This window comes from Myiozetetes cayanensis, unplaced genomic scaffold, assembly GCF_022539395.1.
Source record: "Myiozetetes cayanensis isolate MyiCay16 unplaced genomic scaffold, myiCay2020 scf5-8, whole genome shotgun sequence".
In the NCBI taxonomy this organism is placed as follows: Eukaryota; Metazoa; Chordata; class Aves; order Passeriformes; family Tyrannidae; genus Myiozetetes; species Myiozetetes cayanensis.
This window is the reverse complement of record NW_026087742.1, coordinates 62,871,757-62,889,103: the sequence shown is the minus strand read 5'-3', so window position 1 is coordinate 62,889,103 and position 17,347 is coordinate 62,871,757. Positions and strand designations below refer to the sequence as shown.

The 17,347-nt window shown below is 40.6% G+C and overlaps 1 protein-coding gene across 1 annotated transcript in view; it reads right to left on the bottom strand.

Moving 5' to 3' along the window:
- Positions 1–4,363: 4,363 nt before the first annotated feature.
- LHFPL6 (LHFPL tetraspan subfamily member 6) overlaps positions 4,364–17,347 on the bottom strand; it is a 140,241-nt gene continuing 127,257 nt past the window's right edge. The window contains exon 4 of the mRNA XM_050331664.1: positions 4,364–5,448. Within this exon, the coding sequence (XP_050187621.1) occupies positions 5,330–5,448 (119 nt within the window). The 3' untranslated portion in view covers positions 4,364–5,329. The remainder of the gene's footprint in view (positions 5,449–17,347) is intronic.

Sequence of the window (17,347 nt, the reverse complement as noted above, 5' to 3'; positions counted from 1 at the left end):
TGAAGCTGTGCCATAAGTTCCTTTCAGAATTCCTATAGTTTTCCTTGTGATGACTTAATTTAATATGCTCGGCATATAACATAGAGTATCCCTAACATACTGATATTCTTAGCAGATACTCCTAGCAGACTGAAACATCTTAATATTGTCCACAAAACGAGTCAGAGTCTGTCTTTACTCAAATAAAATATCCATATAAATTTCAATGAACATTTTGTTTCTTGGTAAGGAACATGAAAAAAGGACACCTATTTATATTTAACCTAATAACCATCCTTCCTGTTGCTAAGACAAGTGAACTTGAAACTGTTTCAGAATTTTCCTTATATTCTTGGATCCATCATTATTTAAAGAATAATAATAAAAGCACTTAATACTCAAAAGCATATATTTAAAATCCTATCTGCTTAAGGGATTACATTTAAATGTCACTTCTTAAAAAAAAAAGACATATCTAATTTCGTCATTGTCTCTCCGGAAGGTTAAGTATGTAAAGCAAAATTAATGCTTCTGTTGATGTGCAGATTATCTGTCTTGTCATTCAGTTTGATATTTTTCACAGACTATTTAAATGAATGACAGATAAATTGCAGTTGCCACTGATTTATGGATTTTCTCTCAAGAAAAAGGAAATAGAGGTGTTAAAACACCTCAGGAGCTATCATTTCAAAACATTTTTAAAGGTTGGGTTTTTTTCATAGACATTTATTTGTATTTTGTGGAGAGAGCAAAGTCTACATGATGCAGCAAAAATTCAAGTCATCTGTTAACGTGTAAGTCTTGAAAAGTAATGACTTTTTTGATAGAAATAGCATAATGCCCTCTCAAACTCCAGACGGGGCTTTCACATGCCTCATATCTATGCAGAAAAGTTTCTCCACGACTTAACGCTTGAATGACAGAACTTCCATTTTACCTCTCAGAAAATACTGTGTTAATGCTCAGGACATGCATCTTGGCACTGCACACTATGCTGCACAGGCAAAGAAAGTCACCAGCTCTCTGGGCTTAGGGTAGGAGAATTTCCTACTCAAAATGTGTTCTCTGGAACTCATTCTCAAAGACTGAACTTATGTAAATAAAGTTGCATCAAGTTCTTCCACCTCCACTTGCCCCACTCAAACTTATACATGAAGTATATTTCCAGTCAGATTGTATTTATTAAGAACAAGCTGTTCTTGACCCACCACAGTGTAAAGACTCGATTTGTGATTGAGGGAAGAGCAGTGGCTGTTGTTTGCATGGGTTTTAGCAAAGCATTTGACACAGGCTCCCAGTTATTTTGTACTGAGTTTGATCATTATGGTCTGGATGGTTAGGCAACCTGGTGGGTAGAAGCTTGGTTAGATGAACAGGGTTGTGTCTCCTGGTTAGACCTGAATGCTTGTAGTGAGTGGGATATCACAAGTCTGTCATGGAACCTGTCCTGTGTAATGGCTTTATCAGTGACCTGTAAGAACTGGAGGATTGTGCTCACATTAAGTTTTTAGATGACACCAAGGTGCAAGGACCAGGCAATATACTGAGGTGTTGAGCTGCTATCCATAGGCACTGAGAGAATGGAGGAATGGCACAACAGGAACTTTTTGAAATTCAACAAGGACAAATGCCAAGTCTTGCATATGTGAAGGAAGAAGCCCCTGCAGTGACATAGGTCCAGGAGCTCCCTGACCTGGGAACAACCCTGTGAGAAGGACAAGGGGACCTGTGGTCTGGAGGCCAAAAGTCAGGGCTTGTTCAGCCTGGTGAAAAGATGGCTGGAGGGGCACATGATAACCCAACAGCAGCCACCCAGTACCTATGGGGAGGTGACAGGAGATGGAAGTGAGCTCTTGTCAATGATTCTTGGTGAGAGAATGAGACAATGGTCATTAGTTGAAACAAGAAATGTGTTATAAGGAAAACTCATTCCCTCTGAGGGCAGTCAGGCAGTGGCACAGGCTGCACAGAGGTGTTGTTCATCTCCATCCCTGGAGGTTTTCAAGACCAGGGGATATTCTTAAGCAGCCTGTTGTAGCCTCATGACTGACCCTGCCTTGGGCAGGAGGTTGGACCACAGACCTCCTGAGGTTCTTTCCCACCTGAATTATCCTGTGGTCCTAAGACAGCTTATGATAATGAATAGTAGTCTGTGACCATATGATTTGTTTCTATATATATAGCTTCTATATTAGTTGGGAGTGACAGATGAAAGTTGCAACTCCTAGAGTGTTTGTTGGGAGTGGACTAAGACGTCTGACATCCGTGTTGACAGCAAGCTCCAGAACAGTGTGGCCTAAAACACAGGAAGCATATAATCAAGAATCTCAACGTATAATCTTATAATGTCAAAGAATGAGACTTTGCAATAAATTTCCCAATGTAGTTGTTAGGGGAAACGGCTTAAATAGTTTTAAAATACAGCTTAATAAATTTATTAACACGATCCTGGGATACCGCACTGGCAAGGACAGAATTCAGTGACTTAGCAGCATGTGCAAGCTTACATCTTTTGTTTTGACAAATGCAAGGCCAAGTTCCTCATCTTCAAGAATAAATAAATAGAAAATTAAACATGGTAAATATTGTAAATATTTCATTGACACTTCATACTATGAAATTGAAAGCAATCTTTAGCCCAGTTTGAAGTTATTAGAGTTTGTAGTTGTGAGGCTTGATAACCATAATAATAAATGGTATTTATATTCTAGTGCAAAATGGATATCGGAACCAAAATGCACAAATATGGACAAACTTAATTAAGTTGTGATTGGTTTATTCATATCACAGCAGCTGAAGGCTATATGATAAACAGCTACAAAGCAGGCGCAGCATATGTCATTGGCTTGATTATTAAAAATTGACATTTTATTTAAGCCCAAACTAAAAAATGGAGATTGTATACAAATTCAAAGGAAGCCAGTCATGCTATAACGGTATTGCATTGCAACAAAACCCTAATTTTCTTCATGAACTAATTGCATCGTTCCATTTTGTCATGATAAATTAAGCCCAAACCTGAGCATAGGAAGGTCTAAAAAAAGTCAAAATGTTCTCCATCTTGCAAGGTCTGGGATATAATCTTGAGAGAGTCAAATGTAGAATAATAACACAAATAATTTATAGCTAAATCACAGGAACATGGTATATAAAACTACAATTTCAGTGGAAGGAAAGGCATGTTTCTGCAGTAACATAATGTATAAAGGCAGCATTTTTCCATTGAGATACACCTGACAAAGATCTTACTGGGATGAGGGGATCCACAGTCAAAGTTGTATATATACCTCCTTCATGTTTAATAAAGCAGGAATCCACAACCCTAACAGGCATGTTCTTCCTTATTGTGAGGATATATGGAATGCTGCTGACCTCCCACAGTAGGTTTGGGCGCAGTCCTGAGTGCTCACGAGAAGAGATGAGACTTGAAACCTGGACTCAAGAGGGAAGAACTCCGTGTCCCACTGCTGCTGGTGCCATTGGAAGAGCGTGCAGGGAGGCAAGTCTGCACAGCATGGCTGGTGTGCTTCTCAGCAGGAGTGCAGCCAGATGAGATAGGGCTATTATGGGCTAATCTGGGAGCGGTAAAGTACAATTTTGTTTTCACAGCACAGCACCATAAAGCAAATAAGTAGGGCTTAGCCTATATTGAAACTTGATAAAATGCAGTTGAGTGATATCAGGATTGATCACTGTAAGCCGACATTTCTATTTCCACATACCTCCAAAAGGCTGCCCAGCATAATGTACAAAGCAACTGCATGCTGTCAGATTTGTTCAGCTACAAGTGCCACCAACCAGAAGAGCTACAACTAGAACATAGGTGGTGACTTAAAAATACACCAAAAAAATATCACATTGGGGAAAAAAGAACAGAAAAACAAATTTGAAAGGAAATAGCATCAGTTAACGTCACGATTGAAAACCCCTTACGCTCTAAGTTCACATTGCTTTACCTAAAGAAAACAAAAGATTTGTTTTTTAAGCATTGTTTGTACAGTGTCCTCTGCAGGGAGCCACCTAGTAGGTATTTGATCAGTGTCGGCGCTGTTAAGACAGCAAAGGCTTATTTCAGTTGTCTAAATAGGGATAATACAGTGCTGTGTGAAACGCTGTCTGCAGCAGCCAGGACAAAATGGAATGGTGTCACTGAAGTCCTTCAGGACACCCAACAGCAGCAGGCAAAAATGTGGGATACACCAGAATGCCTCCAGTGGCAATACGTGTCTGTCCTCAGGCAATATAACTGAACTTTAAATGTATGTGTCTTACAGGGTAAAAGGATACAGCATGGCTATAAAAGTTATGACTATTTCTGAGAATTTTTCCAGTGGGAATCTGGGAAGGAACTGTTTCATCTACTGACATGACCACACATTGCAAGTATTGATCAAGGAAAAATTTATTTACAGAGATTTTTCAAATACAAACATAAAATAGCACATATTATATATATATTTTACAAAAATGAATATTGAAATAATAAACATGGTACAGCACAATACGACATTAATGAGCTAAACATAACAGCAACAGAAATCTATGCCTGGAAGAAGTTTCCTGTTAGTCATACGTAACTAACAGAGCTCTACAGTACCTTAAGTGGAATTTCCAATGGACGGAAAAACATCCATTTACTGCATTTCATAAAAGTACTATAGGAAGGCTACATGTGCCAAGTAATTATGTTGCATTTTGCAATAATGTTGAAAACACAGAGGCTTAATAAAAGTTACAGAGGGCAGAATAAGCAGTGGTTAAATGTTTGGACAAGAAAAATGTGTAGAGATTATACAAAATACTGATAAAGTGGCTTATTGGTCCTTTTATTAAGTTTAATATATAGATTAAAAAGTGTTGCAACACTGAGTTTTAAACCACCAGAGAGAAGTAGGAAAAAAAAAAAAAAAGGAAAAGAAAGAAGATTTGCACCAAAAAAAAGTTTCTTCTCTACTCATTTTGTGCCATGGTCAACATCTGTGCGTGTGTGTGTGTGCTTTCGGGGCTGCCATTCTCCAGCTCAGCATCCAGGCACCACCGCCCCCTCACCAACCTGCTAATTAATTGGTGCATGCAGAATTTCACCATTTACCAAAGTGGAGTTTTCCTTGCTTGTATTTTCGTGGAGCAGACCACGAGCAGGCTTGTAGGAAGAAAGCCTGCCCCTGCCCAGCCAGACTGGATGGCTTCGAGCAACCTTCACCTCCCTACCACCCTGGGGCTGCCCGCCATCCCGCCCGAGGCCCGCTCCAGAGAGAAAGCACGTAAAAATTCCTTGTTCGTCGTCGTTATCCAGAAGACATTCAGCAAGCCCCTCGGGCGCCTGGCAGCGCCCGCGCCCAGGGCCAGCTCAGTAGGGGTATTGCTTCTGCTTCTTGCCCGAGAAGCAGGCCAGCCAGGTGCACACCAGCATGGCCGCCGCCGCGCCCCCGCCCGTGCAGTAGTAGGCCCAGCCGATGTGGCAGGTCCCTGCAAGGGAAACAGAGTGACACAGATCAGCATCAGCCGCCACCCTCCCGTCTGCCCACCCGGAAAACGCCTTCCTAGTCTTCTGCCCCACTTGTGTGCCCGCCTCAGGCAGGGAACGGGGGGCACAAGTTCAAGCTCTGCCATTGCGGTGACTGGGCTGAGAACTGCTGAGTGACAGTGACCCGGGACATGGATGTGGGCGACCCGTTCACACGGGCATCGATCCTGACCATCCACAAAGGAGCAACCCCCTGCATGGGGGCTGCAGTGGGAATGGAATCATAGATTCTAGAAATAAAAAAAAATAGAGAAATTCCCCTATCCCCATCCAAGGTCACCAATCATTGCTGGAAACTTCACTGATCTTCTGTCTAACCTGTGTAACAGTGCCACAATATGACTTTGAATCCATTTAATGGCCTCAGTATCTCTATATAGTCAAACTCATCACCAGTGCTGGGGAATCCCATGGTGGACTGTAAAGTGATTGCTTCCCTTCCAGGCATGATTGTGCCTGCAGAAGATCAGGAAAACAGTGGCTGCAGCAGGAAGGAGGCCTTCCTAGAGACCTCCGAAAGCATGGAGATGCCTGCTGCTACTCCTCAGGATTTCAGCCCATCTCTAAAAATAATGTTTACTTGGTCTGCATCATCGTGGTCGTTCTGATGTTGAGTGCTTGGGACTTGTTAAAACTGAGGTTCTCCCTGTCTTATTGGCACCATGGGTGATATCACCCCTCTTTGAGCAGCCAGTGTTCTCAGTAAAGCACAAGCATCAATGCAACATTTCCTTCCCAACCTCTGGGAAAAGCATCAGAAACCATTCTTCCTTTCAGAGGACAAAAGGTATCAACAGTGTTTCCATCTAGAAATGGGCGACACGTCCATATTCTGTCCCAATGGCATCCCTGAGGGCGAGGCTTCAGGTTCAGGCAATTATCAACTCAGCTACTCCTGCCTTAGGCACCAGAAACACAAGATGTCCGTCCATCTTAACATGTCCAAGGCATTAGCATGCCTCAAAGCAGACAGCATGGCCATCGACTGTCTACAGAATATTGTCAGGCAAGCTTTGTAAGGAGACATTAATGGGAAGCAACACTTATGCTCCTGGCCACTTTGAAGATCTCGGTTTGGCACCACAGCAGGAAGCATAGTACTTGTTTCACTTTTTCTTCATAAGCCTCGCAAATTTTTATTTAAAAAAAAAAAAAAGTTCAGTGAAACAAAGACCCTGATATGACCAAGAGGACTTGAGGACTTGTGTGGCCTTGGTTTGAGCTCATTAGCCTCTCTCCTTAATATGCTGGAGCAGACAGAGAGATTTACTTGGTTTTGTCATCTGGTTATGCTCTGTCGATCAATGCCATTCTTGGCTTCCTTACAGAAGACCACACAGAGAGTCCGACTTCCTCAAGAGAAGGCCATCAGAAACCCTGGAGAGCTGCCAAGTGCCTGGCAATGTCACTGATGTTGATACTTGCCCAATCACACAGCAGTACTTGGAGAGACCTGTGTCTGGGCCATCTATTGTTTTTCTTGTGTACACACACAGTCCATAGCTTCTGTTGGGAATTTCAAAACCAGATTTAAGAATACACCAGATATTTAAACCCATTGGATTGTTTTGAAAATGGTCATGTTTATAACAGGGTAGGACATGCTACAGCATTTCTCATGAAAAGATGGACTCCATCTGAAAGGTCTTTTTAAATTGTGAAGTGTTCCTAAAACTACTAGAGACTTGTAGTTGCATCTTGAAAATGTAAATCTTTCTCATCATGATGCGTCCAAGCAGAGAAAATAAATGTTAAAATACTACTTTAAAAAAGAAATTCACCTGGGAGCACTGCCCAAAGCTGTAACCTAAGCAGGATAGAGAATGAAGTAAATTTGACTTTTTGCATGGTGTAATTTCAACTTTTGTGCCATGGCAGAGGGAGATGGGGACAGTGTGTGTGATACATATTTAGAGGAAAGAACTGTGGAATCAGTGTCAGAGATGTGTTCAACAGACACAACATACACGTTCACTCTTGGCTGAAGAGAATAACATTTATTTCTGTGTACCACGCTCCATTTAGCCAAAGGACCACTGCCCTACTTAATGCTCTGAGACACAGCAGGCAGGCAGGCTCTTGATCTAACAAATGCAATGTAGTTCACAAGTGTGAGTTGGGTCAAGATGAACAAATGAAAGAATGGCAGAGCAGGAGAACGGATGAAAGAGCCGGGAGCCTGACCTTAGTGCAACAATAACACAGCAATAAACCTGGCCATTCTTTCTAGCCTGTGTCAAGAGCAATGGGAGGCCTTGGATAGAACAGCTTGATCTGTACTTGGATGATGTTGAGCAGAACAGAATTTCAAGCTGTTGTGCTGAAGAAGAGCCTGAAGCTGGGCAGGTATCTGAGGGTATAAGACTTAGCTATACTTTTCATTGCAAGTATAGTTACGTATAAGGCCAGAGATAATCCATCTCAAAGGTACCCATTGCAATGAATGCCTCCACTGCATAGCCATGTGTCAAAATGAAACAATGCCACCCCTTTTGTAATCTTGTATTACACATGGAGAAAAATATTTTGGAGTGAATGTTTCTGCTTTGGTGTTCTCATTTTACCACATGTATGACTTTTTAAGTCTACTGCATCCTAAAGAAAGATTGTTGGTTATCAATAATTGGGTAATTTAGTATCATTTTAAATTGTAAAATTACTTCTTCCTCACATTGATATAAACCACTCATTTTAAAAGGAACAAGAAGTTTTATAAAAAGAAGAGTTGAGTAATTATTATTGCACTGATATCAGCAGGACTAGTCATGTATTCATTAGTAAACAAATGGTTAAGAGCTTTGCAGAACTGGAGCTTAAATTCAACCATCAAATAGAGCAGAGTTTTCATGGAGCCTGTCATATAAAAGACTAGAAATCCAGTATTGCAGTTTCCCATTTTTTAATGTCAAAACTCTAAAATGAAAATCAAGACTACCTAAACACTTGATAGAATTAAAGCAGTTATTGAAACCATGTCAATTTTCACACACACATAAAGGCACAAAAGCTGTTGTATTCCTCAAGAATGCACAGGAATACACATATATATATAGATAGATAGATATAAGAGTGCTCGTCCATTGAGGATGTGGAGATGCATGCAAGAATGTATACATGTTCTTGCTCATAAGATGGGCTAGATCTGGTTTTGTGCCAAAGTAAATTCCCAGCAGCTGAAGTGCTCATCTTTCCGACAGAGATGACATGCATCACAGCAGCTTGCTTCTCTGTGCAGAACTGGTGCTTTTAACAAATCAGTCTTTACCTGACAGGTCAGTATGGAGTGAGAAGCTGTGGCTTCAGCACTTCAGCATGTTGTTAATTCTGGATCCTTTTTTTTTTTTTTTTAATTTAAAGAGAGCATAAATAATTGGATCTCTTGGTTGCTCAGTGAAGTAGGACTGTCCAAGTTGGCTCAGGTAAATTTGTAGTCAGCCATTAAGAACTTTGTTTTCACCTTTGTTTTACTGGGATTGGCAACAAAAGAGTGCCAAGATTAACACTGAAGTAACAGAATAATGGACTTTGCAGCTACATGGATGGATGACCATTTACCAAGCAAATAAAAGAATGAAAGAGTGGAAACATTACACTCCTCTCTTCTTTAAAGAGGATTGAGAGAAAATGTGGTCCCCGAGGACCAAAGACAATAGTATGTTGAGTGAGGACACTATCAAAAGAAGATTCACAGAAAAGAGTCACAGAGAACATAAAACAATATTTACTAAATCAAAAGAAATCAGAAAAATGTGGAGGGGTATTTTTGCAGTGACTGATGGGTTTATTAAAAAACACTTCCATGCCTTTTTCTTATTTCTAATGTAATCTTCAAGGCCATGATATGAGTCTCCTTGTTCCCCTCCTCCTCTCGAATATAAAGGCAAAGAAAGATTAAGAAAAATTTGGAAGTGAAAGAAATTTGGCAACAGAAAACCTGTGGATGCTTGATCTACCATGAAGCTGTGCCAGGATCTAGTTGCCAAAACAGAATTTTACCAGGATTTCTATTCATGATGTCTTATAAATAATTATCACATATAGTTATCAAGGTCTTGGAAATAACATATGGTTTCATCTAAAATAACCAATAATTGTCATTTATGAAAAAATATCCTGAATATGAAAGTATCTTGGTTGAAAATCTGTTAATTGCATGATTTAGTATCTTAAATATTTGTACCTGTTAATCTTGCTGTTAATTTTAAGAGACTACAATGGGCTTGCAGTCTAGAGTATTTGCCAAACTCTAATCAATTAACCTTAAGTACAGCCTATTTTCCAAGATGAAGAAAAAAAGATTTCAGAATTAGCTGGACTGTAGAATACAAATTACATACCTTCAAAAATAAAAACTACAATTCCTGCAAAACTTCCAAAAAGAGTTCTAATTAACAGTTTCACATGAGAGTCTAGTACTACAGAGAATGTAAATTTATATAATCAATCAGGTTGTTGGAAAAGAAATCAAGGAAAAAAGTAGAATGTGATGTTAAAGGATATATGGGGATTTGGATATGAAAGCCATAAATGAATGTAAAAGATAATCAGCTAATTAATAAGAAGGCACAATTATTTTGAAAAAAATCCAAGATAAATTAAATAGTTGAGGATTTTTTTCTTGACACAGCTACAATGAAAAATTGTCATGTGAAATCAGCTACAAAAGCAGGAAAAGAAGCTGAAACTTGGAATGCATCCAGAAAAGATTAAAGCAGTTATGTGAGACAAAGAAAGAACACTATATAAGGTAAAACTGCAGCCCAGCAAATAGCCTGATACAAAATAATGCATTCAGTGAAACTGGTTCTTTGTCCGTTGCAGGGATCTGACTTTCTCAATGGATTTAGCTTTTCAAAAAAATATGATTTTTTATATGTGTACAGATCAAGCTATTTTGCTTACTTGTAACTGGTCTGTAACTAAATGCATAAAATTTCATAAAGTTATGAAGTGTAAAAAAGTAGGACAAAAACGCCAACTTGAAATTCTTTAGTTCTGCTGTATGCAGACACTCACTTATGTGATCAAATCCTCCTTTCTTTAGAGGATCACATAATTTTGTTTAATCAAACCTCAAATTTGCTGTGGGTGTGCATTTATCATGGAACAATGAAGGAGAAACCAATACCTTGTGTCAACTACAATGCTCAAATTCCCAAGGGCAAATGGCTTATGTCCAGCTAAGAAGGAGCTCTCTCAGCCTCCTGCAGGAAGTCAGCAGTAAGCTCACCTACTGCAGGAACTGAAATCAATTTCCCATCTCTTTGGATATGCACCCTGGGGTGGTCACTTACAAAATTGTGTTGCATTTCCTCTTAAGGTAAACATTTGAAGTACAGCAGGTGAACTCTGCTCTAGTAGCACTTATTTTTCTCCCTTTTAACTATGAAGAGATTCCAAACAACCACTTCAGCTGCCCTTTTTGAATAATAAAGAGCAGCAAATACTTGCTCCAGGTGGTCTGAGTCTCTTTCTGGATGCTCCCACTTATGTCTATTGACTGCAGAGGGTCCTTGCATGACCATGATCTAAGTCTGGCAACAAAGGGAAGTGCCTTCTAGAATCATAGGATGTCTTGGGTTGGGAGGGACCTTAAACATCATATAGTTACAACCCCCCTGCCCTTGGCAATGACATCTTTCACCAGACCAGGTTGCTCAGACCAGCCAATCTGGCCTTAAAATCTTCCTGCGATGGAGCATCCACAACTTCTCTGGGCAACGTGATCCAGTGTCCCACCATCCTCATAGTAAAGAAGTTTTTCCTAATGTTTAAACCAACTCTCTTTTGAGCCATTCTCCTCTGTCCTGTCACTATATGTTCTTGTAAATAGTCCCCCCTTACCTTAAAATATATGTGGACCTTGATATAGTCACCAAAGGCTTATGAAGATTTAAGAATGGAAGCTATCTGGGTAGCACAAAAGAGGAAATGTTTCTTGATGGAACACTTTCTTTACTAGCATGTAGTTCACTCACTCTTCTGATAACTCAGTAGCTGCACATTGGGTATGCTTGTAAAGATTGTGCTCAGCCCCAGTAAAAAAGAATGAAGGGTAAAATCTCTGAGCTGTTTGCAGAGGACCTGAAAACAAAAAATCCTGCCTTTTTCAGATTGATTTCTCATAGAAAAACACATCTTTGAATCTTTTGCCTTTAATACAATTCTAACTAACTGTCCTACCCTTTAAATCCTTATCTTGATTGTTTTGGCACTGTATGCCAACACTCAGCCAGATGCTAAAATGATGTCACCTAAGACAAATTAACTAGCTGGAAAAGACTTTTTTATATCCACTGCTTTCTGTGGAGGTTTTATGCTGTTCTAGTAACTCCACGGTTTGCTTTCAAAGTGCTTTAAAGATCATTTACTCTAACATTTCTACAGCAAAAGTAATTATCAAGTCAACAGTTCTCTTTAAAACATTTCAAGCCCTCTAAAAGTGGCAAAGGGGAACCTTAATAACAACGATACTTGGAAACAAATATCCCTCAACAGAGAAGTTTCTGAGAGGTTTTGAGACCAATTCAGCTGCTTGTTCAGTTCACGATGGGAACTAGGCATCTAAGTTGCTCTCTAGACATCCACTTTGGCCAGGCGAGCCCTTTCATAGCAGTTCACGGATGGGCTGCCAGAGACAGAAAACAAAGGTGTGTATTTGGAGCTCTTGCTTTGGTTGTTGCTGCACCTGAGCCCAGGACAGGGAACGATAGAGCATGACAGCCAGAGAAAGTGAAACAACTAGAGAGGATCTAGAATGATTTGCAGAAGACACAGGACATGAAATTGTTCCCAGTCTTATAAGGATGACAGTAACTCAAACAAGATCAGAATGCATCCTGGGCAGGCTGAGGTAGCAGCTGCCCAGTGGGTAGGCAGGACATGGTGTGCCAATGGCCATACCTGAGCCCCTGATGGCAGACCTGTCATTTTCACTGCCTTAGTCAAAGAATCATATGAATGGTTTGTGTTAGAAAGGACCTTAAAGACCATCTAGTTTCAACCCCCCTGCCATGGGCAGGGAACCCTCCACTAGACCAGGTTACTCAAAGGTTCATCCAACCTGGCCTTAAGCACTTTCAGGGATGGGGCATTTGCAGCTTCTCTGGGCAGCCTGTGCAACCTATGCCATCACCAAATAGAACTTTGGCAATAGCAAAGAAAAGCATCATGAAATTCAGAGATGAGCTCTGAAGGTAGCCACATATAGTAAACACCAAGCTGTGTTCATAGAATGCTTCTGAGCACAAAAATCACACAGCAGAATAAAAACCAGTAGGTCCTAGGTAAGGAGATGGATGACATAAAAAATAATCTCTCACAGAAAGGGGTAGGTCATAAAAAATTCTGAAGCACTGATCATCCAAGCTGAGTTCTGACTGCCCAGTGACACTGTACTTCCTCAAATGAAGAAAAAATATTTTCTAAGTAGTTCAAATTAAAAATTGGACTTTATCTTAAATTTCGTGTCTACATTCTTTCAGGTTAATAAGGTAAGTACACAACATCATTTCATAAATCTGGTGGAAGGGCATTGGCAGCTCAAGGTCAGATGAAATTTCCTAGGGCATAAGTCATCTATATCTAGATAAATTTCCTGATAAAACCTCAACTTTTCAGTTGTTATCCTTACGTGGTACATTTAGAAATGAAAAAAAAAATTGTATTAGTGCCTCTAGCTCAGTGAAAGTGAATGTGTGCTATATGATATGCTATAACGATGCTTCCTTTTGGGAAATCACATACTAATTCATTTTGTAGAGGAGGGGATTTTGTAGATCTGACTCACTTTCACACACTTCAGTCAGCAGCCCTTGTACTGCTATACCATGTCAGTGCTGCCCTGAAAGGGCCCACAGGCAAATCCAGGGTGTAAATAATGCAACATAACGATAACATTTTGCACAGTGACAAAAGATTAGGATAATTTTGATCCACTCTCAGTGAAAGGCAGCCCCTTCAAGCACTGTTCACTTATTACTCCGGTATTCACCTCAGGCATTAGCCTGTTGCCAAATTAGACTGAGGATTTTGACTCAGTCAATGAGCAAGCAACTGTGCAGCTGTAAAATATAAAAATGTCTCTTCCCCCCCCCCCCCCCCATTTATTTGTATTGCCCTATTTCTAGGAGTTACTACCCTAAAAACAGTGGTAGAAGATTGCTCCAGTTCATAGTCTGGTGTTTCAGTGGGAATTCTGCTCCATCTGTGACCTGTGATGGAATGTTGTGATACGATGCAGGGCTCCAAGACCTCCACAGAGGTCATGCTGAGTAGGAAGCTGGCAACCACAAGCAGAGGAACACAACAGAGACCTATCATGACCTTAACCACTCAATAAGATTTGCGAGGGATCATTTGTCAAAGGTCTAATCTATCACTATGCTTTTTTTCATGATGGCAAAACCAGATTGCTAGAGAAGAGCTGGGAGCGAGCCCCTCTACAGGTGCGTCAGTCTCTGTCTGTCTATTTATGGAGGTTATTCCCCATCCCCATTAGCAAAGCAGCTCATCTATTGAATGTCATTTAATCAACAAATGGGGTCGTCCTTGGCAGGGTATCTTCAGTTGAAGAATAACTCCTCTTCGTCAGAGACAGAGCCGTACAACCACTTTCATTTGACTGAAAAAAAGTAGCCCAATTAAATACATAAATGTTTAAGTAAATCCTTTGGACATAATTCACTTTATAAAAACCAAATAAATATCCATTTTTAAAGAGAGCAACAAACTGCTGGGCATTTCATCATATTGGCTCAGGTTTTCTAGAAAAGAATACTCAAATCCACTTATACATAAATTAAAGGCATGACTATTTTTCCTGCAGCCTTTTTAAATATTGCTTTGGAATATACACAGAAATGTGTGTGTTTGATGGGGGTGGAGGGAGGGGGGTCCCTCTTCACAATATGGGCTACCTCAGCACTATTTGGAGTGCCTATTAGTCTAATGCCTTTTCAGAGTGCCTGAAGACATGACAAGCATTTCTTATCTAGTACACCCACTGAGGATTAGGGGGTTTTATGGGTTCTTAGCATTTCTATTTATTTATTTTATCTAGTTATGAGCATGTTACAGGGGGTGGGCATTTGTCATGTTTTGGTTTCATTTAACTGCTAATTCTAGAACATTTCTGGTTAATGTTACATTTCATGGTGCACAATTCAGCTGCTTCTCAAGAGAGTTCTTGTAGTTCCTCATCTGTACCTGCCTCCTGCTCTTCTCATCCTCCTGCAATGCAGATCGCAGCTCCTAGATTATCTTTTCTACCTTCAAACTAAAAAGTTTTTTCCCCTCACCTTTCCAGGCTCTGTGGTCAAACCTGGTGAGCTTTCACTCTCCTTTCCTAACCACACACACCCATTCCCTGTGGCCCAACCTGAAGCAGTTGCTCTGCCACGCTTACAGAGGAGTCAATGCTGCCTGCTGACCAGCATTCCTTTGAATACTCTTTCCTTTGAGACTAACCACATGGGCTGAATTAGGCTCTCAGTGTCATCCTCACTAGCACCCACAGCAGCAGGAGGTATGGGACCAGCACTCCCATCACCACGTTTTCTCCATTAGCAAACCAGTGCAGGGCTCATGGCAGCTCAGATTTTCTGAGAGCAGATTTTGAATGCAGCTTGGTTCCTCATACAACTCATTTCACAGGCTCAGGAATAGTAAGCATATCATTGTGGCTTAATCAAATTAAATATTCAAATGAAAGCAATAATTACTTAAATTTGTCTTGAGACTTAGTGAGATTAAGTCTTTGAAACATCGTTCTTGGCCTGTAGGCTATAATGAGTATGCCAGTCTCTAATGATTCAGAAAAGACTAGAGGGTTGGGGTTATCACCAACCAAGAGGTATTTATGAAAGATGAGCAGTGTGGTTATTGAACGGCCCTCGGACAGTACCTCTTCTTTATAGATGATTTTGATAACACAGCATCAACCAGACACTGACATTAAGTAAAAAAAACCCTACCCAAGCATTTAAGTTTGCTGCCAATATACGTGGAAAAGAGATGTTTAGTGGCAGAGCTGCCTAGCGGAAATCACTACAGCAAATTTCAGCTCTTGTTATAATCTGTTAATTAATGTGTTAACATATGATTGCAGCAGATCAGTGAGACCAGCACTGCTGTCAAGTCTAGGCATGTATAACACCTGCCCTGTGTGCTCTGGGTCTAGCAAATACGGTACAGTACATGCCTTCACAGTTAATGCAATGCATCTTATGGTCCTTATGTATATCTGGAAGGAAAGCTGTCAGCTGAAATTTTCACAAAGTCACTTCACTGACTTTAATGTCAGAGTGATTCAATTTATGCGAATATCTGACTCGTGAGTCAAGATCGAGACAATGAAGGTGGTCTCGGAGATTCTGCTCTGACTGTGGACATGACGGAATTCAAGATCACAGTTTGTAACTGCCCAAGTGCTGCCTTCAAGGAGCTCAGACTGGCATGACACCCACCTTCTGGGTTTGCAGAGAAAGAACCTGTAAAGGTAACACTTTTTTGCACCTGGGAACAAACAGGGAAATAAGCAGGGATCGCTGGAGCAGAGCTGCTCACATGCTCGGCGTGGAAGAGCCAAGGCATCAGCATGCACCAGTGAGGGGCAAGCTGGCCTTTCAAAGGAGGTGATGCTCAATGCACTGGCTAGGAGCTACTTCAGGCTTCTGCACAGGATTAACCATGGGCAGCAGCAAACTGAATGTTCCTGCAACAGATACCAGAGAGTTTTGCCTAGTCTTTTCACTACATCCTTTCAGACACCTCTCCATAGAGCTGGGAATCTCAGCTCTGGGACACTTTTTTCCTGCTAATTAACTGTACATTTCTGTTCTCATTGCTCTCTCTCCTTTGTGTTTATATCTTTCGATTATCAAGTGAATAAAAATTTTTTATACTTCACTGAAAAGAAAATTTAATATCAATACTGCAGAAGGATATTAGAGTTCAGAATAACAAGGTAAAGCTTCTAGAGCACATTATACATGCCTTGGGCAACACTATAGGTGGTTGCTGATAAGAACATCAGTAGCACTGTAGTGATGGGTGCTGATATTGGTCATGAGAATTTTTGGTCCCATGTCAGATCAAATGCACTCAAAACACCACAGGAATGGTGTAGGAAAGGGTGGCCTGGAGCATCTCTCCCAAAGCAATATTTTTTTATCTTTCAACCTCAATTCGTTTTCATATCTTGACAAAAAACATTGTGAGATGGAAACAAATTTCCTCATTCCTGAAATCTGACAGAAACATCAGTGTAAAATTAAAAGATAATGCAGCAGGTTTGCCTTTAACCCTAGGAGATAATTTTTGTCCATTATTCCTTGCACTGGGTTTACTGTCAGGCCCTGCACAGGTCCTGCACACACAGTTATGGAAAGAATTTCTAAGATCAACTAAGGTTTAGCTTGCAGGGGCTGGAAAGGGGAAGTTCTGTGGGCTTGGGAGCAAAAGCTCTCAAGTCTATGGGGGGTCAAGGTGTTCAGTCTCTCCTGTTTCTTCAGAAGTATTGCAGATCCCCCTCTTCAAGTGACACAGGATAAGAGAGAACTTACAGAGTAGGGTGTCAGCAACTGCATCGATCCTTCTAGCTCAACAAGGACCTAGATGTGCATTCAAACAGCAGATCCTGATCATCCACGTTGCTTAATCCTTAGGTTGCTGCTTAGCCCTTGCCTTCTAGACCCTTTCTAGAGAGAGCAAGGGTGTGAACCTGTTTTGGTTTCATCCCTGGCTCTCATTTCAGTCTCAGTGCAGATATCAACAGTGAGATGAATGGCTTATTTGGGAGACGGCTGACATAGGGAACACGTGTTATTTGCCAGTTTCCCA